Below are 22,234 nucleotides of genomic sequence, written 5' to 3' on the forward strand. Positions count from 1 at the left end.
TTATGCATGACCTAAGCAAACTCCATTTTTGTAAATCTGTATTTCAGAGTAGCTTTAGGCAACATTGCCTTGTGATAGCATTCTCAGGCTCTCTGCCTGAAGTCTTTAACATATGTTTGGCTTGTTTTGGCTCCTCTTAGCAAGTCTTTTACACTTGCTTTTATATAGATATCTTGAGATAAAATACTCTTAATTTTGTCTTAATGCAAGTTAGGGGTGGCTGATACCACTGATGGAATAAAACTTAAAAATACTTATTAAAGCTGACCATACTGCAACTTCTTTTGAAGTATTTTATGTTAGCATTTAGTAGTTCTGTTCCTCATTTCTCTGCATTGGGTGTTCAGCTTGTGTGCTTGAGTGTTCTGAATTAACTTTTTATAATTTAGCATGTTCTCATGCCAGGGAAGTCCACAAAAGTACCCTGAACCAAAGTTGGTTCCATTTCTGAGAATGTGAACTCTGCAGACTCTTTTAAGTGTTTACCTAATTTAATGTGGAAAGAATGTTGATAATAGATCTAATTAAAAAAAAAAAAAAAGTGCTCATGTCCACCTGTACTCTCAGTAGTTTATCAGGACTAAAGTGTAAATAATGAGTTTTGGTTTTATTATTGTCAACGTTTGCTTTATGATTTTTGCTAGATGTCATTTTTCTGTTATGGAAAGGGACTATGGACTGAGCTTCAAATTTATCTACAAGGAGGGTTAAAAGTAGAATCAACAATTTGCATCTTATTCTTGTTTGTTTTATAGATTGTTTCTTCTGTGTGTGTGTTTATGTACATATAAATATAAACTGCTTTAGATTGCAGCTTCTTACGGAAAGGTGATTTGTATCTTTGAGCCAGTTAGCCTCTTGAAGCAGAACAGCAGTCATCGTAATGTAAGTAATTCATCACTCCTTAATTCATTTACTCAGTTATAAAGCCTGACTAATTTTTCTGGTTTGCTTTAAAGTTGAAGATTTCTTTGATGTCATATTTTAATGCTAGAATAAAATTGAGACATAAGATGGTCCTTGAGAAGTAAAAATGGTAGGAGGGCAGGGACATGTTATTTAAAATGGCTTAAAAAAAAAAAGGTTTTACTATAATGCTTCATATTACTGATTTATCTAACCCTACAATTCATAACTGAAATATTCCAGAACCCCAAAAGATGTGCACATTCCTGTTCTCCAAAAAGTATAGCCATTGTAATGGGAATTCCTTTTTGAACCATCCTGTGCAGCCTTTACGTCCTGATGTGTTTTACAATTCTTATTTTAACTTTGGTTTATGAAACTGCATGCTCTTAGTCAAATCTGTAATAGTTTCAAAAAGCCTATGGCTTTTTTAGAATATCTGACTGAATGCTTATGCTTCAGTGCTATAACAGTGAATAAGAACAATGTTTATTCTCTTGATAGCATGGCTTAGTTTCAGTGACAGTGGTTTAATGAATCAGCAGCCAGAATCTTAATTTCTGGCTAATAATATGATTAACAGCAAGCTCTTTAACCATGCTGCTTACATGGAGAGGATTACTCTTATAATTAGAAGCATTAGAGTCTAATTAAAGTCAGTTTGACAACATGAGAGGTTTGACAGCAATTGCTCAAGAAGCGTCTGTCATCTTCTTCAGGGGTTTGGTCTCTCCATTTGTATTAATGAGTTGTTTATATGGCCGTATAGTGGATTTTCTTCTTTATGCTAACCAGCTCACTTATATGTTTCCTGGTGTAACTGTAAACCAGTGGTATTATATATATTAATTAAATAGCTAGTATTGAATATGTATATATATAATAATTTATACCACTGGAAAGCAGTGGAATAAAATAATGGTGAAATCTGACTTCCTATGCTCATACGAGCTTTTTAGAAGTACTGCTCTCTTTTTTGATCATTGGAGATGTTGAATCCATCCTGAATGTTTTTCTCTACTGGTAAACAGTACACTTAATTTGAAACTTCAAAAGTTAGTGTAGTAACCATAAGCAGTAGAGGAAGCAGTCTCCACCCATGATTTGCTTTCAAATATTTATAATTGAAGAAATATTCTGTTACTTCATTCTTGCAGTTAACCTCTATGCAATAATTTCCAGCATATCTAGGTTGTTGCAAGATTGTCTGTCTTCTATTTACTAGAATGTTCAGAAAAAAAGAAAAAAACAGCTTCAGAAATATTTCATTTAGATCCTTATCTGCAGTTACTTCATACTGTTTTCTACCAAACTTCTCAAGATTTAGTTGTTATATTTTAACTTTCACACCTATTGGTTTGATATTTTTGGAGTGGGGGATGATTACTTTAAAAATGTCTGTCTTTATGAATTAAGAGCCAACAGGGGTTTTTTTCTTAATATTTTCCAGTAATGATTTCAGTTTCTTTTATAATTCAAAGCATCAAAACTTTGTAACCTGTTCTGAAAACAGACCAGATAAGTATTTTGTGAATTTAATCCTCAGCTTGTTCCAGTGAAGTAATGATGCAAAATTGGAAGGTAGTTGACTGTCCTGTTGTATATTAAAAAAAAAAAGGGGGGGGGAGTATCATATGTGTTATCTTGACCTTACTGAAATCGTTTAATTCAGCAATACTACTGATACCAAACAACAGGTGCATCTAGTGTATTTCATTTTTGATATATCTCTTCTGTTTTCCAAAAATGAAATCAGACTTCCCTTTAAAAATATCTCAGATTCTAATGATGATTTTATGTACTGGATTTTTTGCAAACTATATTTTTAAAATAACAAGTTTGAAAATTCTATTTGTATGGTCAGATTAATGGAAAGCTATTTTGTTTAAAAATCAGAATGAATCAATTTTTATTAGATAAGCAGTAATTTCATTTACACGCATCCTTCATAAAAGTTGGAGCATGCAATGAAGATGTACTATTTCTGTTATAAAATGGGAAGGGAGGGGAAGGAAGCATTTTCATGCTAATGTTTGTGAATACTTAAAATTTCAGACATTACATTATCAATGGCAGAAGAATGCTCAAATCTTACTGGAAGCCATAGCACATAATCTAACGTGGGATCCCACAGGTAAGAATAGAGTAAAAGAAGTGCCTATCTATTTTGATACCCCAACTAATTTTTTTTTTAAATTTCACTGTTCTTTGAGGACAAGGAAGAGACTTTTGTTTTGTCCTAGCATGGTAGACAGCACTGAAGTGGAGTGAAATATACTTTTTGTCACTTGTTACAGTAGAGCCAAAACACTAGGTGCATCTGTATGGTCTTACTCAATTATCCTAATCTCAGCAGTATCTAATGTTTAAAAACATGGCTTAAATGGTAAGTATTTGTTGTGAAAAAGGGATGTCTACAGTAGCTCTAGGTGTTTCTTTTAGAGAATAATCACCTTGCAAATTTGATTAATTTTCACAATTTGAACTGTAGATACCTAAACCAAAATGTCTTATGTGAGAGTATCTTCTTGCAAGATCGACCCAATCTGTATCTGTGTAGGGGAATGTGTAAAAGGCACACTGCTATTATAATAACTTTGCTATAGAAAAAGTGTTAAGATAATACCTGGAATATTTTGTTCTGCAGTTTCAGCTTTGCAAAACTGTTTTTTTCCTCTCACTTTATAGAAGTCTATATTTTGCTGCTTGTTTTGTAGTTATATTGTTATAAATATTTTTTTTAGGCACTCGCCTTTTGACTGGTTCCAGTTGTCTTCAGCTTTGGTCCAATGTTCCTTTGGAAAACCCTTCTGACGATGACAATACTGAAAGAACAGATGTTGGACTTGGAGAATGGAGATGTATCTGGCAATGCAAGTAAGAAACTCGTTTAAAGACAAGTAATTCCTTTTCTCTTGCTGATTTGTAGCTTTCACATTAAGTACTTGGTGTAGTTCAGTGAAATCCTATTGTGTGCTGTTACATACCAATAAAATTTATCAAGTGATAAACTTGAATCATATTTCCCTTGAATATGTGATATTTCTTTCTTCCTACAAAGTCAGGTGTAATTGGTTTTAGGGCAGTTCATGTTCTTAGGCAGTTCTTTGATTATATTGAACACTAGTAGAATACTGAGGGAAGGCTGCTGTTGAGACTTTCCCAGTAGACTTGTACAAGAAGTAAGATATGTATATTACATACTTGAAAATTATTGTGCTTGCAGGACTGTTTAAAATAAACTTCCTTCTATGTCCAATGTACTCTACCTTTCTTTCCTTCTCATACACCTCCCCCCTTTCACATACCTTTTAGTTTTTCTGTGTTTATTCTGGATATTTAGAACAGTCATGCAAAGATGGATGCGTTTTCTTTTACTGCATCTCTGAATGCTCTTCGTGTATTTGTGTTGATTTTAGTCTTTGTGTATTGGTACGTTCAGAAGAGTTTTAGTTTAGTACTTCAGTTTGTAAGACAACTTAAAGCACTGTCCTTCCTGCCATAGGAAGAGTTTTCTAATACATCAAGTCCACTGTTCACTTGGGACCAGTACACCATATGGCAGTCTCCTTAAAGAAGTCTCCTGAAGTGGCTGGCTGGAGAGACCCACCTGAAATCATTCTTTATGAAGCACTTAGCATTGGTTGGGTAGTTCCCTGGATATACCTGAAAAAATCCTTTTTTAAACCCTTCAGTTGTTCCTTTTTCTGTGTACTCTCTAACTTTTATCAAGGATGTGTTTAAAATCCCAAGACTATCCAAATGACAAGTGAAAAACTTTCCTTTGAATACAAGAAGTTGAAGACTTACTCAATTTATTGGGACACCTTTGGACCCTCATCTCTCAGCCTAATAAGAGGAGGAGTCAGCCTGTAGACAGAATGCTGTGGTTGTGGTTTTAGAATCTGGGGTTGTGGTAACAGTAGTCAAGATCATACAGATACTGCTTTTCCTCTGTCCCTTCAATAATATGTTTTGCATTTGTATCATAAACCTTACAGAAGTCTTTATAGTTCTGCACCTGTTTGCCTCTTTAAACTCTTTTGTGGAGGACAGAGAGCTCAGTGTTGTGTACTTTGAACTAGTAGGTCCTGGAAAGGGTCAACAGAACTTGCTTTGTCAGTTCACCTTTCATGCCTGTATGTCTTCTGGCACTGGTACTTCAGTTAGATTTAGAATAGGTTTTTCTTAAGGAGAAGTTTCCAAGATAGCTATCTTGCAGTACTACCCTTTGCCAGAATAGTTTTGCATGTCCAAAGGACACACTCCCAAATGTCTTCATATTGGCCATACTAGGAGTGTTGCTTAAACCCGGGTGGAAATTTACTTTCTTTGAAGCATGGCTTTTTTAATTGACTTTCTGTTGTTACTGCACACACTAAGTGCATCACACTTGTGTTGACCTGACGGCTAACTGAATTATTCCTGAAAGTTAGGCCTTACAACTTGTTATATATGTCTAATAAATTCAAGATGAAAATGTACACTGTACTTGTGCTGCACTATTAAATTCTTGTGTTTTCTTTTTGCCATTAATAAGCCTGTCACTTAGGCAATAGCTTGGTGCTTCAAAACCTGCAAAAGCAGCTCATTTATTTGTATTTACAATGAAAGTAAAACACAGCAAAAATGAACCACATATTTAGATTTAGATTATTTTGGTGTGGCATCTTTTACCAGCGTGACCATTACTGTAAAAACTAGTTTCAGATACTTCTTAACTACATAACTCTTTTTACCCCTTTTTGTTTTCTTGAGTTACAACTGTAGGAAGTATGAGAAATGGAGGTGTCTTTCAGATAAGTTGGAAGATAACATGGGACAGCAGAAATCAATTTGAAATCCAAATGATTGTGAAGTGGAAGTAGAGCATTTCTGTATACAGTTTAATCTGTTTGCAGCTGGTTTTCTCTTAACAGTATTTTTGAATATTGGATGTTATAGCACCCTCAGCTACAGCTTTTTGGTTTTCTGTTTTTCCTGTGTGAACGCAGCCATGGGTTGCATGCAAGTTTACCTCCTAGTCCTTCTGGATTTTGTTAAAGCTCAAGTTGTTTCACACAATACGATGGACACTTGCATATAGGAATTAAATCACTTTTGTGAGTTCAAGGGGAAAGAACTGCTTAGAGTTCTTAAAAAGATCTTAAAACTTATTTTCTATTTTTAATTGTCTGTTTCATAGAACTGCTTCTCAAGTTTGTTTAATGAAATTCTCACCAGATGGGGAGTTTTTTGCTACTGCTGGAAAGGTAAGCGTTTTTTCTAATTGTTTTATACTAATACAGATAAGCTATTAAAGTAAACAAAACCACACATTTAAAAAAAAAACTTTTTAATTTTTTTTAATTTTATTTTTTTGCATAGTATTTCCAGTAATCCCTCTATGCATCTTTAAATTTTGGTAAATAGGAATTTGTGAAAAAGGTAGTTTGGGGGTGGGATACACCCAACAAATATTCACTGCTTACAGTTTTAAAATACCCATTTTCAATCAGTGCCAAATTATAAGACATTAGAAAGAGAAGAGTTTCAGGGAATGGGGGAGATCTGTGGATGAGCTTACTGCTGGATATTCATCTAGTGAGGAAATGTATTCAGTATTTCACTATTATCATGACACCATTAATCAACAATAGCTCTTTTAACTCTTTGTGTAAACATATCTGTATGCCTGTTTGTGTACATAGAAGAGAATTCACATTCCCCTCCACAGGGATATTCGCACATAGTTAATGTCAGTGTTTGTGGCTAATCTTACAGATTAGTTCTGTGTGCCCAGCATTGAGTGGTTTATCAGCAAAAGCAATAAAACCACTTGGAAAAATAAAAAAAAAAAAGCAAAATGTCACTGTCATATCTTTTCACTTCCGGAAACACTTATCTTTTATTTATACTACAAAACTTGTTGTTCTGGTTTTGTAAGAGAATAATATCCTAATAAGTCAAAGCAGAAAAAAAATCAAGATAATGTAGAGGATCCAGTGAAAAAGTGTGACAAATCCATATGAGAATTTATATTACTTCTAAGGGATTTTAAGGGAGTAGTTGTTTTCTGCAAATAATACTGTTGTCTTTGAGGGGAGAGTCACATTGACATTGGTCAGAAAGGTCCAGTAAGAATGTCCAGACCCATCTTGTGAGAATTTATGGAACTATCAGAGTAGATCATGGAAAAAAAATAATGTTTTCAGACTACTGTTTTTAAAAAAGAAACAGAAAACTTAAAAGTATAAGCAGTTTTAACACAGATTAACAGATGTAAGTAGGCATCAAATTTGTGCTACCAACTAAAGAACTTAGCAGAGACTGCAGAATTATTAAAAAGGAAACAAAATGACAGTATGTAAGGTTAATTGGGATGACGCAATTGCTGAGATTAGTGAAACCCTGGTTTAAGTGTCACAGAATCCAGAGCAGTATTATCCTGACAGAACAAATTTCAGACTTAAGAATGAAAGACAGTTGTGCAGTTTGGTCTACTCTGTCTTGGAAGCATGAATGAAAAATTAGTATATACACATAACAGTTGGTTACAACAGTGTTTGATTTAGTAGTAGGATGTGGAACTTTGCTGTTGCTGTTTGCACTTCAAGCATTATAATCCAAAGATTCAAGAATGGTGCAGTCTGCAAATAAGTCTTGCTTTTAAAAGATAGTTGTCATGCACATTTTTGTGATTCAGTTGTACGCATCAAGAACAGATGAGTAACATACATTTTGCTTAGTTGTAGGTGTTTGCTTTTTCCTCTAAAGCTTACTGTTTCAGATCATTATGCTTGCTCAGAAGACTAACTTTTAAGGCATTTGCTATCTTTAAGGAAGAGACAAAGGTGTAACAAATTTGTAAAATAATCTAGATTTCTTTTCCTAGGTAAACTACATTCCAGTTGACTAGTTTCCAACGTGTGAAGTGAAATACTAGACTTTCTTTGTGATAAACTGTACTCTGTATAATAACAAAGCAACAAGTTTCCATACTCCATTCCTGTTTTGCTTATTTGGGATGTCATATTACTTGTTGTACGTTCTGTGATGTCTTTAGCCATTTAGTGGCTGAAAGGAGGGTTATTGCACTCATATTTAAGATAACTATTACTTATAAAATTCTTCAAGTACAGTTTTTAAAAAAAGAAAAAGTATTTTGTCATTTTTGGCAATATATACTATATGTATTTTACTTTTTTATGGGTAGAAGTTAATATTTATTTTAAAAGTCAAGTTTTAACGGATTCTAATGTTATAATATGATTGAATTGTGGAAAAATAAATTAATCTGCAAATAGGTTCCCTAGGGGTAATATCCTTGCATTTTTTGACTGGAATGTCTTTATGTCCTGCTGTGTTATCTTATGTTATAAACTCATGCAAAGCACAATTACTAAGTAGGAATAAGTAGGTAAAATTACTAAATAGGAAAATTAATAATGGATTTCTTACCATAAGTGAATAAGTTAATTACCTGCCTGCAGAATCTTTAAAATGCATCTTTGTTTCTGTGTCTTCTTTCTTTAATTTTTTATGACAGAAGATGCTGGTCAGCAAAACACCTCCACCTCCCCCCAATAGGGTCATGTTAAACACACCAAGGTTAATACAGTATTTCAGTACCATTTGTATTTAATAGTTGATCATCAACTGCAAATCTAGATCCAGATTAATTTGTCTGGTTCTTAAAGGCATAAGGACAAGGACACTAGGGACATGATTTTTTCAATTTATGTATGTGTATATCTAAGAAAAGCAGGCTGAGCAGTACTGAGCTTGATTTTTGAGATGTCATCTTTGACCTTTGTTTGTATTCCTAACACTTAAATTTGTGAGTAGGTTTGGGGCTTTTCTGTCAAAGCACAATTAGTTGTATTAACATTTGAATACCAGCTCAAGCCAGTACAGCTTGCATTTTTTGTTAAAAACTGGCAGCTAAACAGAAGGAGCAAAATTAAATCCAAGTTAGTAATGGCAAGAGAGATTAAAAGGAAGCTCTGCTACTGTGTGTTCTTTAATATCAGGTTTTGAAGTTCTATTTACTGAACTGGTTTTCTGTCATCAGAAAAGTATTTTATTTAACAGAAAAATGAAAACCCAGGAGATGTATGAAGTGCATCATATTCTTATGCAAAGTAGTCTTATTTACTGTCTTTTTTTCTTTCCCCAGGATGATTGTCTTGTGAAAGTGTGGTACAATGCAGACAGTTGGCGATCAGCCATAACACCACCTGGTGCAAGTTCAGAAAAACAAGAAGTTGATTTTTCATTTGTTTATTTGGCTCATCCTCGATCAGTAAATGCATTTTCGTGGAGGAAGACCAGTAAATTCATGCCACGGTCAGTAGTTCTAACAACCTGAGGATTGTAAAGTGGCCCAAAAACCCCAAACTGCATAGTCTTCACAGCTGTGCGGTCAACAGTCACACAAGTTATACAGTTTACTTCAGTTAATAATTGAGTTTACACACCTTGTATATTGTTTGTGTGTGTTCATATAATTCCGTCACATTGAAGTTCTTGAGGGAATGGTAAGCACCCTATTACCTGGGAAGGAACTGGAAAGATAGAAAGGAATACCACAGACTGGCTTAGAGATTGGACTAAATATAAAATCAGCTCTTGCAAAATTATCTCTCTTTGCATCCTTTTATTGCACTCTTAAATGACCATTCATGCATTTGATCCCAGTTTGTTCTTCTTTCTGTCCTAATGGAATCAGAGCACTTCAAAAGTCCTGTCACTTCGTTATCTTTCTCAAACATTCAAATATTTCTGTGTCTTTTGAATTTATTTCTCTATCTAGTACAAAACTAGACCTCTGTCAGAAACAGTATCTGGAAATTGAATTAAAATGATAATTTGGAATTGATATTTTCGTCTGATTTTTTGTGTGTGTGTTATGATGATTCCTAGATGACCTGATCCTATTTTTCACCAGTAAATGCAATCTCAAACTGAAGTACCGTTAGCAATTTTGTGCCCTGTAACCATCTTTTTGCTATATTATTCCAAATAGTAGCCACTTGAATTCTGCGTACCTTTGTGTGTTTGAGCGAGTTTATGCAGTCTTTTATACCAGCCTTTAAGTAGAAGACTCTTCGTAATGCCATTACTGTAGTCCTTAAATCAGTTTTGAAAATCTATGTACTCTATGATGCCTAAGGGAGCTTGCTGCTGGACAGTCCAGTCATGATCCATATAGTTTTCAAGTCTTAGCTAAAACTAAATTGTGAACTTACATGAAGTGGAAACCTGATGATCTGCATAGTTTGTTTTTTTTTTTTCCTTAGTGCCTAGTTCAGGTTAATTGGATATTTTTGATAAATATGTAACACAAATTGCATTTGGAAAAATAGTATTAAGAAAACTTTGTAGTTTTAAATTGGCTGTTTTATTCCTGGTATTACCTTGGTTTCTCTGTTCTGGATATATAATTTTGTGTGTGCTATATAGCAATAGGATCTGGGGAATTGAGAACAAGTATCCAAAGTATGATTAGCTTTTTATGTGAAGGACTTTAAAAACAAAAACCTAAATTCTGCATTTCCAGCTATGACTAATTCTGTAAATTGAAATCCATGATTTGTTGTTGCACGGTTGTGTAATGAAGTTTGCGGTAATTTATTTTCAGATACTTGAATAAATATGAAAGCCTTTCATACATAATTTGTTTTCCTAAGAATGTATTGTTGAGTTTTTCTTTCCTTAGTATCTTTAAGTTAGTTGGTACAATTCTGAAAACTGATAATGCAAAACTTGCTCTATTTTGATGCTATGTGATGGTAAGCAGCTTCTTCACACCTTAAATTTTCTTTCATTAGTGGTGCTGTCTGCAATGTACTCCTGACTTGCTGTAAGGATAATGTTTGTCGTCTCTGGGCAGAGACTTTGTTACCCAATGACAGTCTGTTGTATGGTGGAGGATACAACAATTGGAGTGAAGCAGTGAACTTCACAAATAACTTCAAGAGAAATACTTCAAGTAAGGAGAAAGTGCAAAATGCTTTAGAGGTAAGTGACATTGAACAGTGAGAATAAACACATGTACACACATGTAATTTTAGACAGGATTGTAATTAATAACTTGAACATGTTATCATAAGCTGAAATCCTTTATACCATAGACGTGCATAAAATGTTATAAAAGAGTGAATTTATTTGAAATCTTCCTTAGGAAGGCTAAGCTGGTAGCTGTCATACTGAGCTTTCACATTAGAACACACACTGTTCTTACGTCACTACTGCCTGTTTTGCTCTGGTGACTGAAGCTAAGTGCTTTGCAGTATCTAGCTCAAAGAGCTAGGAACAGCATGGAGCACATACCATATGTAGGTTATGTGAAACACACTCGTGATGCTGCCTTAAAATGTATGGTAGGGGCTCACTTGTTACCTCTGAAGTTATGGGATATTCTCTGGCTTCTGCAACTGGAAAAACAGCGATGGTATAGAGGGAGGAAAGATAGCCTTTGTTGCCTTTGCGCTGTAGTCCTCAAGTAGAACAGACTGCTTGTAAGCTGTATCTCTAAGGCAAATGATCCTTACCAGTTAGTGTTTTCTAACCAAAGGGAAGCAGGGGGAGGGTGAAGCATTAGTGTTCTCCTACAAAGCTGTGTAGAGGGTATGTGGGCATTGTGCTTTTATCATAATGGAGTGATGTATTTAGCATGCTCATGGTGCTTTCTTAGCACATGTGGCATAGATGAAAAGTATGACAGGCTGAAAGGCATAACGCAGCAAAGAAAAAATATTCAAAGGGGGCAGGGGGAAGGAAGCTGGACACAGTTCTGTGTTCCTCTTGAAAATATGAGGCAACATTAGAGATCAGAAGTAACAATTACATAAAAATTGAGAGAAAACTATTTTACATGAGCATGCTGTGGTAAGATGGAAAGGATAGCAAGTGAAAAGACATGCCAAGAATGTAATACCATTCTTAATACAAACTGTGTACCTTCTTGTATCTTTTGGTGCCTACATAGATATCTACAGCACAATGGACTTGAACTGTGCAGTATGTGGAGTGAGGCTTTTTAATACTGGCATAGTCAATCTTAAACTGAACATTATTTTTCCCATGGAAACATATATTTGCATAAAGGGGGGAAGAGCTTAAAACTCACTGGGCTCTTATGGTGGGAGTGGAAGTACTGATCTAATCAGATCCAAACTACTGATCCAGTTTTCCAGTCTCTGAAATAAGATTATTCAGATTTGCTGCTTTCTTTGTTCAGAATCTTGAATAAGCATGGTATACATTTATGAAACACAATAGTATTTTCTGTTTAAGTATAAAAACTGTATTAACATTGTCTGCAGACTGAAATATGAAGTAGTTACTATGTTAAGGTACTGTATGGACCTTCATAAATGAATATGAAGGCACCGGTATCTCTCTACTGCAGACACAACCTGAACAGTGTAATTTTTGCAAGAAACTCCACTGATGTTTTAAAGAACCTTTTAAACTGAAAAATCTCATTCACTAGTATCTAGAAAACCACTTACAGATGAAAGCTGCTTTTTCTTTTTGGAAGGAATTAAAATGATACCTTATTCTTCATGCAGTTAAACCTGAGGCACTTTAGACGAGGAAGGAGGAGGTCGGGTGCTGTTGTAGCACATACTGGATATTCTCCACACCAGCAAGATCCCCACGAAGTTCACAGGAACATCCCTCCTCATGCAAATGCACTTTGTCACTTCCATATTGCAGCCAGTATCAATCCAGCCACAGGTAAGAATTGTGGTAAATCCTTGCTACGGGGTGAGCTACAATTTCTGTTAGGTCTGTGTTGTCTGTGTAAGTTTAACTGGCTCAGATTTATTTGTACAGTATTTACATGATCATGCAAAATGCATGCTGGTTTCATTTAATGCGTGAAAGAACCTTCTACAGTAATGAAATGATTTGAATAAATTTCCTCTACGGTAATCCTGTCTTTCATTTTTGGTCATCTTTTAACCAAGATTCACAGTGGTCTGAGATGCAGAAGGCTAAGTATTTGTAACTGGAGTTACAAATTTATTGGGAATTGTGTATGATATTGGGAGCACACTGATAAATTAAAAATTTTCCAGCTGCTTAAAATGAGTACCTGACACTAAGTGTCTGAAGTAACCACACATCCCCATACTTCTCTTCTGTCTCTGAACCAAGCAAAACACCTTCATCTTGTGTTCCATAAACTTTAATATTCTCTTGCTCGCAAGCAATATGTTGATAGGCATTAAGGAAAATCCCTTATAGTTGCAAGTATTTCTGTGTTCATAATCATTTGTATATGCTGAAAATTAAGTGCATGTCTGCTCATTGAAAAACTGAATAAAGTGCAATATTGAATGGCCTTTCATTAAGGTTTTACTGCTGTGATGTGATTTCCTGTGTCTAGACTTAATGAACAAACTTATTTTGTAATCCTCCTCTTAAACTAGTTAAGCTCTGTCTTATAAGTAGTATTTTTAAATTGTTTTTTTGTTCCTTTACACTTTCTCCTGTAAGATTAGACTTAGTCTTCACCTTTTTCAGTATTGGTTCATGTTTCTTTTAACAGATATGACTAGAATCACGTCCAGCCTACCACAAGCTAACTTCTTGCAGTTTTGTGCTGTATCATCAATGCTCTCCTGTTTCTACAGGAAATGTGTCCAGTCATTTCATACGTTACTATCTAATGTCATAAAGGAAAAATTCTCTAAAGCTTCTTGGAGATTTGTGGTTCTCTTCTCCGCATTTCTGCATCTTCAAATTGCACAAGGAGCTAGCTAACTTTTTCATGTGGCTAGCATGTAATACTTCACTATCTTTTTTTTATACGTACTGTTAATGCACTTCTTTTCTTGTTTGTTTATACATAATAACTAAACTTTAATTTTGCTTTTAATAGTCTTTGCAATATAAATGTGCCCAACAGCCAACTCACAGAATGAGACTAAAAATAATTTTGGAAAAGAATGGTAAAAGACTTTTCTAGGTGTCTAACCCTTGTCTTTGGCCTTTTTGATCTTGTATTGCTTCTATGTTATCTGTATTAATACTATCTATCTTGATACTGTCTTTTGGATCGCTTGGTCTTTAACTCAATAGATTGGAGGATAACTGGTTGTTCTTTAATGCAGAACCTCTGTTGAAAGTAACTTTCACATCTTAAAGCTTTATTTGAAGAAGTATCTGTTCTCCCTCACAGTCAAGTCCTTAAGTACATCAGTCTAACCAGATTCTCTAAATAGTCCTTTTAGTTTGCCCTTTTGAAATTAAATTTAATCTGAAAACCTAATTGTATTTCCTTTCACTTCATTTAAACCGAATCAGTTTATGATCTCTCACTTGAAAATTTGCCCTTATTACAACATTTGGAGTACTTGATAAAAACTAAGGCCAAAGCAGCTTTATCTGTCATTCACTTCACTTTTTGAAGAATAATGCTGTCATATATAAGAATAAATGTCTTTTAAATTTTTATTGTATTTGTGTTCTGTTGTTAATTTTGAAACTCATTTTCTTAAAGCAACAAAATCCTTCAGACCTTTTATACTAGGGTCTTACTTAAACTGGTACTTAGCCTGGGTAGAGTTCAGTGAAAGGAATAAGCAGTGGTTGTTAGAACAAAATTATCTTTAGGCAAAGCCAGAAAAAGTTATTGAATCCAAAAACCTTAGAAGTTTTCTGGAAAGAGTGAATGTGATTTATGAAGCAAATAGAAATTCACTAAGGATTTTGTGCAGAGCTGAGCATCAGTTAGAAGTTGCTAGTTTTGAGGTAGGAGAATGGGTAAGAAAACTGATTTCTTTAACAATCTTTTGATGTATACTCAAAGTACTTAAATTTATAATCTGAAACATCATCTTTCAACTTCACCTTCTTATTCACGTTTACTGTAGCTTTGTCTTCCAAAGAGAGGTCAACAGAATTCTTCCCTCCAAGTTCTGTTTTTGCCAAATATATTACGGTATTTTTGAGACTGGCATTAGTTGGCCTTTTTAGGAAGGTGGACTGTATTAAATACTCTGTGCTCCTCTTGGCACCTTCCCCTGCTGTGTCTCCTCCCCACAACAAAATTACTGGTAGTCCTGGTGGTCCTGTGTGCTCTCAGTTACCATTTTCTTAGGCTAGACTGGAGGGTAAATAATTCAAAGCCATCACTGGCTTTGAAAATAAAACCAGAATTGGAGTAAAAAGTATTTTGTCACCCAGGGCATGGAATTTAAGTAATGCTACATAAATAAGGAGCAGAAGGAGATGAGAATATGTATGGAGACTTCAAGGTGGGAATTAAATGCAGGTTGAGCTTTAAGCATGTTGCTGTATGGCTCATTTGAGGAAATTGCAGTAAATCACCTAGCTGCTTTTTAGCCACTCTTGATTTAGATGGCAGCAGTCTGATACTTGCTTCTGTCACTTACTTTGTGATAATTGCTTTATTTTTCACGGCCATCTGGGACACCAAGTAGCATCACAGGGCAATGTAAAACAATAACGGAATCTATAGGAATCGGAAATCCTGACTTGATGTGATGGTGTTACAGAGGATGTCATCTGGTCACTGTACTAGTTTTTGCTAGTGTAAGCCCTGTCATATGTGGTCCTTGATTACAGTGTGTACCTACTGCAGGCTCCATTGTGGACTAAATGTTGGGAAATTATGCTTAAATTACTTGGTTTGTACTGAGCTGTAGTAGCAAAAGACAAGGTAAATTAACCTGTACAGACAGTATTACATCATGAAGATCTGGCAGTGCAGGGCCGTACTGTAATCCTAATGCAAGCATACCAAAGAGCCTGTCTGTGGAACATCTCTTGTGGTAGCAGTCAAGAAATTTTATACTGAAAGTAAATGTCGTTGGTGAAATGAATGACAGGTGGCAATACATTTAGTGTATTTTTTTTCATGGTAGGGTTTCTGCTTAAAAACAATTTTTCTGAAATTATTTTTTGACCAAACTACTTGGTTTTCAAAATGTCAACATCTTTTTCTGGTAGATATTCCTCTACTCCCTTCTATCACATCTCTGAGTCTTGGTGAAAATGAAGAAAGAAGTGGACCTTTTGTTGTGCACTGGCTAAACAATAAAGAACTTCATTTTACCTTATCCATGGAAGTATTTTTGCAACAACTTAAAAAGAGTTTTGAACATCATTCTCCTGAGACTAACACTGAGGAATCTAATCAGATGGATGGCAGATCAGAAGAAGGTAGATGTCTTACCATAGACAAATGGCTTTCATTTTACAAAGTAATTTGTAATGTTCTTTCACATGAAGTAAGAGGTGGGCAACTTGACGTGTAAGGATACAGACAGATTATAGTAGCATTTCTATGCATTTCCTTCCCTTACACTGGAAGTACCTAAGTGACTTTCAGAAATCTGTATCTAGAAATTCTAAATTTGTTCATGGTTGTTCCAGAGGTTGAGTTATTTATACTGAAAGCTGTATTATTTACTTAGGCTGACCTTGAGGCCTTGCATGAAAGTGTGTTATTTTAACATTTTTAAGGAAGCAGGTGCAACCTTAGAATTAACTTTCTTTTCTAAATAGTAATGTACACCTAATTTAAATAGCTCTATTCTATAACATAATGTAGTAAATTAGTTTAAATATATACAGTTTGGAGATAACTGCTTTTGTTCTGCCTATGCATGCAAAAATTTATATAAAATGGGGAAAAATAAAAGTATTTGAAATTAAAGTGCAATATAAACTGTTTTGGTTTGTTGACTGAGGTCCACTAGAGGATTTCTGGTTAAAATTTTTATAATTTTAAATTTGTGCCTATATGAGTGGCTTATAAAAGGTCTGAAAGGTACTCCAATGCCTGAATAACACTGCTTGCTATACTTCTGCTTTTCAATATAATATATATATATCTGTGTGTTCTAGAAGTTGATGAAAATGGAGATGAACAAAAAGGAAACCAAGAAAAGAAGGAACTGGGTGATGAGAAAACTGTTCCAAATTCAAGCCTTGTTCCTTTATCTACTGCTATTATTGATCACGAGATCGAAGTACTACTTTCTGAATGGAGTAAAAATGCTGACATGCTATTCAGTATACATCCTATGGATGGTTCACTGCTGATATGGCATGTGGACTGGCTAGATGAATACCAGCCTGGCATGTTTCGCCAGGTGCAGGTACTTTATTTTTTTCTGTATTCTGCTTTGTTATTCAGTGAGAAGTATGATGAGAAAACAACTTCAATACTTATTCTTTCTCCCTTTCTTAAAATTCCAGGTGTCATTTGTCTCAAGGATTCCTGTTGCATTTCCGACGGGTGATGCAAACTCTCTTTGCAGAAGTATAGTGATGTATGCCTGTACCAAAAATGTTGACTTAGCTATTCAACAAGGCAAACAAAAGCCTCCTGGCCTTACACGATCTTCATCTATGCTGATCTCTTCTGGACACAGTAAATCAACCAACAGTTTAAAACTAAGTATCTTCACGCCTAATGTTATGATGATTTCCAAACATGCAGATGGGTCATTGAACCAGTGGCTAGTGAGTTTTGCTGAGGAATCTGCTTTTTCAACTGTACTCAGTATTTCACATAAATCCCGATATTGTGGTCACCGTTTTCATCTTAATGACTTGGCTTGCCACTCGGTATTACCACTGCTGCTTACAACCTCACATCACAATGCTCTAATTTCACCAGATGTTGAGAATGCAAAACAGGCAAATGATTCTTTAAAGTCTCAGGAGTCACCAGTAAGACTTCAGAGTAAAGGCAATGCAAATGTAACATCCCAGGATCCCAATGCAGTTTACAGTGAACTTATTCTTTGGAGAGTTGACCCTGTTGGGCCTTTGTCCTTTTCTGGTGGAGTTTCTGAACTTGCTCGGATCAATTCTCTCCATGTGTCAGCTTTTTCTAATGTTGCATGGCTGCCCACACTTATACCCAGCTATTGCCTTGGTGAGTTTCATTTCCTGATTTGTGAAGTGTTCTAGAATAAAAGTAATGTAGCCTAATAATGCTATTAGATTATGTAGATATACTTGAATGCATTGGAAAAAATATTAAGTATGGGTCCTTTATTTCACAAATTTCCAAGTTGCTGATACTTGGATATTGTTTATTCATGTGTGAAGAATTGCTGTGTTCTTCTACCTTTTTTTATGCATTGATATTTTAGGAGCTGGTGCAGTAAAGTTCTTGGATGCTAGTGCATACTTCAGAGTGTGTTGAACACTTAAAAGCAAAGGTAGATTTTGCTCTGGCTTGCAAATGGGATTCTCATTTCCTTTCATATACTTTGATTTGGTTGCTGAGTGTAGCATTAAATTTTGTAGTTCTTGCTTGTGAACAGAAATTAACAAGAGAGAATTTTTATGCTATATTGTTTTCTTTCATAACTTTAAAATTGCCTCTTGCAAAAAAAAAAGGGAGCAAGCTGGTGTTTGAATACTTGAGCACTTTTTGCATTCTTACTTTTCAGGTGCATACTGTAATTCTCCAAGTGCTTGCTTTGTGGCTAGTGATGGACAGCATTTGAGATTATATCAAGCTGTAATAGATGCTAAGAAACTTTTGTGTGAGCTCTCCAATCCAGAAATTTCCGTAAGTGAAAAGCTGTCTCAGGTTTTTGGAGGTTGGAACTTCATTCAGTAGCACTAGTTTCAGACTTGTTGGTAACTGACTAAGCTAGTTGCTGACAATTTAACAGATTATGGTAGTTTAGCTCTGCTTGTAGAAACAAATATGGTAAAGCTTTTTAGCATTGTAGTCATACTGCATTCCATTTCATCTCAAACTGTGCATATTGAGGCAGGTCAATGTTTGGTTGGGAAATATCTCTGAAACGTTTGCACTACAAGGAGTAATAACAGAGCAACAAACTATGCACGCATGTTGTCCGTACTAAGGAAAAGTTGAGAAGACGATGCAGCTTGGGGAAAGGAGGCTTTCCACATGTTCTCATCACCTTTCAGCCATCAAAAACAATGTGGCTTTTGATAAAACTGAGAATGTTATCTGTGTTCTCAGTGGATTGCAACCAGTGTATATTTAATGCTTTAGTTAATATTTGCTTAGTGATGTTTTACCTACCTAGCAGGCTGTGCTATAGAAATGCACAAAACTGAGTTAACAAGACCATCCCTCTGACTCTTTTTAAACAGAAATATGTTGGTGAAGTTTTTAACATCATAAGTCAGCAATCTACGGCTCGCCCAGGGTGTATCATTGAACTGGATGCTATCACAGAGCTTGTAAGATCTTTTTCTGTACTCATTTTATTCTGTAATTAGCTTGTTTAAAAAGTGTTAATAAAGACTATACTTGTAGCTCTCCATCAGATAAAGGTGAGGTATTTAAATATTGATTCTGACATATACTTGCTTTTGGTTTCATAGTACCTGTAAATGAAAAGAATGTGAGTACTGAAGGTGCATTTTCTTGAGAAACATTTCATTAATGTGTATAACTTCCCAAGTTAAAACTCCCATGTTAGAGAGCAGTCTTCAACAGTACACTCCATGATGTTCACTTCTTGTGTGTGTTTTTACTTTCTTAGCACGGCAGGAAAACGCAGTTATTCCATGTCTTTCAAGAAGACTTCATTTTAAATAACCAGGAGAAGGAAAAGAACAACAATTTATCAGACTCTGGTAAAGAATTCTTTTTCACACAATATTGAAGACAAAGTATCATATTTTTCATTCCACAGAGAAAAAGAACTTGTTATACAGCTTTTAGCATTTTAAGGTCAAATAACTTACTTTGAGATCTTTATATACCAAAGAACAAAAATCTAGTTTAATGAAACTCATGGTTATTGCACTTCCTTTAAGAGTAGTGTGCAACCAAATTTTAGATAAAGTAGCTTAAATCATGAGATACCCATCGTGTGCTGTATTAAGCATTCTATTGCAGATACCTATCTTGCATGAGGGGGAAAGGGTTTTAAATGTGGAGCTGTAGCTGTAGGGTATGACATAGACAAAGCTTATTGCATGCTTTCAAGATGGATGTTCATCCTTTACATCAGCTAAATACTGCTCCTCAGGCCTTGCGTGGTATAATAAATGACAAGCTAAACAAATACCCCAAAACACAACAATAAAATATAATACTGCGAGTAGTGTGTGGATTTGTAGGTCAGAGCAGATCTGAATTGCTCTGGAATAAATAATCGGTTTTCCTTGGTGAGTGGGTCAGTGGTTGTGTTATATAGGCATCTCAATTTTGTTTTGTTCTGTTCCAGTGAAATAACATGGAAAAAAGGGTTAGAGTAAAGTTTGTGATACCAAGTCATCTGTAGTAGTAAAGGGAATGCTGAACAAAAGGAAGCAAACTTGTGAACAGTGTCAAAATGTTGCATAATAACTTGGTAAACAAAATTTATTTTTGTTAGAAGAAAAGGGAGATATCTAGGAAAGTATTACCTGAATTGTATATTCATAGTGATCAATTCTGAATTAGCTGTTTCTAGTCAAAAAAGAGATTTGAAGTAATGAAGATAATCTATGAAAATGCCTACCCAACTCTCAGTAGAGGTCAAGAAATGTAAATGTGATGTTGAAAATTAGGAACAAAATAGAGAACAAAAAGAAGTGCTACTCTACAGCATAAGTTTGTTGTACATTTGCATGTCGAGTATGATAGAAAGGAAGAAATACGGAAGCTATTTGATCTTTGAAGAGGGCAACTGTATACATCTGTATGTGTTCTGAAGGTCTATATGGATTGCTGCTGTGTAAGAAATTGGGCTAAATGGACCCTTTGAAAAACCGTAAATTAGAAGCATATCATTTGCATACATTGTAATTTGGAGGTATTTTCTAGTACTTTAAGCTCCTTAGTTTTTAAAAAAACCCACTCTTTCCCCTTTAATAAAGCAGGTAAGTATTTAGCTCATGTTGTTTTTGAAAAACACAAGCAGATTTGTTCTTTTTTTTCCCAGTACCATAAGCAACCCAATGTCAAACCCACAGGGCAAATACAGCTTATCCTTGATCATGTTTTACGTAGATGTGCACCTAAAGAAGGGTTGGAGGAATTGTGGAGAAAAGATGGTCACTAAACTAACTATTCTTTCTTGGTCCTAATGCGTCTTTGCTCTAAGGAAGGAGAATGGCAGGGTGCACCCTCCAGAAGTGGGCTTCAACTGATCCTAAATTCATGTCATCCTTTCTTGGGGTGAAACTATAGCAAATAATTTGTTAGTAAGAAGCATTGTATCTCTTGTGCATTCCAGACTATATGGTCAGTCTGGCTCGGTTGTGATTGATGAGCCTATCCATTAGACCAGGCTGTGACTTTCCCAACTGTTGACATGGCATTTTTTCTCTAGATGTAACTTGTATACTTTTTATACGTTAAAGGCCAAACCTCTGTCCAGCTCACTGTCTTAACTGTTACAGTTGCCAGTAACAAATAGCTAAGAAACTGTAAGAAACAAGCTTGTAAAAGGCAAAGATGTAGAGCTCAGAGTACATTCTGGGATTTAACTTTAAACACAGCAAATTCAGGCAAATATGTTGTCCTCTCTAAAAGGAAACATTGACAGTTCTTCATGTGTGTACCTATAATTGTAGTGGTAATTGCCTGTGATAAAATACTGAGAAAACTAATGTAACAGAGTTGTATGTAGTCAGACCATTGCATTTCTGTATTAGTTTGCAATAGCTTAATATGATTGTTTGCTAGCCAGCAAAATTTAGTTCTGCTTTCAGATGAATAACCCCTGCAATCTTCCTGTTCTGAATTTCATCAGGAAACCAGCAGAATGGATTCTCTGAAAAATTCTACTTAATAGTAATAGAGTATACTCACAACCATTCACTACTACATATGTGGCATTTACATTTGAAGTCAATTCCTGTCTCAGTAGGTAAGTTTCTATCTTGTAGTTCTCTGTTTAAAAACAAAAAGCCACCATCTCATGAATATATCTGCTATTCGGTGTATTCTAAAATGTATTTCAGCTTTTTGAAAAGAATCTGCAATTCTTTGATTACAAGCTTTCATCACAACCCATTCTTTCTTGATTACTTCTTAATCTTCAGAATGCTGAAGATTTTGAGTTCAGCGTGAGCCCAAAGTTTGGTATTTTTTGTGCATTCTAAGGGCAAATATATTTATCTGGTTTTATTACACCCTAACAGTTTAGATGTTTTGCTTCTCAGAAGTTTTTGTTCTGCGATTTTTGAGTTTACACAAGTTCTAAATTGGACTGTAGTCTGAAGCACCTAAACATCAGAGATACAATTACAATTCTGAACAATTTTGAAGTTCTGAAATCTGGTTCTCTTTCAGACTACCAAACTACAACAAAACCTATAAAACTTTAAGTAAGCTAAGATATATTTCAGTAGTTTTCCATTAACATTT

General features: G+C 35.0%; 1 protein-coding gene across 11 annotated transcripts in view; it reads left to right on the top strand.

The window, feature by feature from the left end:
- The window catches only part of DMXL1 (Dmx like 1), an 88,800-nt gene that overhangs the window by 16,410 nt on the left and 50,156 nt on the right, over nt 1–22,234 (top strand). For 10 of the 11 annotated variants that reach the window (XM_052778829.1, XM_052778830.1, XM_052778831.1 and 7 more), the window contains 14 exons: nt 808–885; nt 2,962–3,040; nt 3,651–3,783; nt 6,092–6,158; nt 9,065–9,234; nt 10,719–10,908; nt 12,465–12,633; nt 15,877–16,089; nt 16,777–17,030; nt 17,131–17,815; nt 18,339–18,460; nt 19,021–19,110; nt 19,416–19,509; nt 21,618–21,734. In XM_052778829.1, coding sequence (XP_052634789.1) covers nt 808–885; nt 2,962–3,040; nt 3,651–3,783; nt 6,092–6,158; nt 9,065–9,234; nt 10,719–10,908; nt 12,465–12,633; nt 15,877–16,089; nt 16,777–17,030; nt 17,131–17,815; nt 18,339–18,460; nt 19,021–19,110; nt 19,416–19,509; nt 21,618–21,734 — 2,461 coding nt within the window. The remainder of the gene's footprint in view (nt 1–807; nt 886–2,961; nt 3,041–3,650; nt 3,784–6,091; nt 6,159–9,064; nt 9,235–10,718; nt 10,909–12,464; nt 12,634–15,876; nt 16,090–16,776; nt 17,031–17,130; nt 17,816–18,338; nt 18,461–19,020; nt 19,111–19,415; nt 19,510–21,617; nt 21,735–22,234) is intronic. The other variant, XM_052778836.1, reaches the window with a different exon arrangement.

Source organism: Harpia harpyja, chromosome Z, assembly GCF_026419915.1.
Source record: "Harpia harpyja isolate bHarHar1 chromosome Z, bHarHar1 primary haplotype, whole genome shotgun sequence".
NCBI lineage: Eukaryota > Metazoa > Chordata > Aves > Accipitriformes > Accipitridae > Harpia > Harpia harpyja.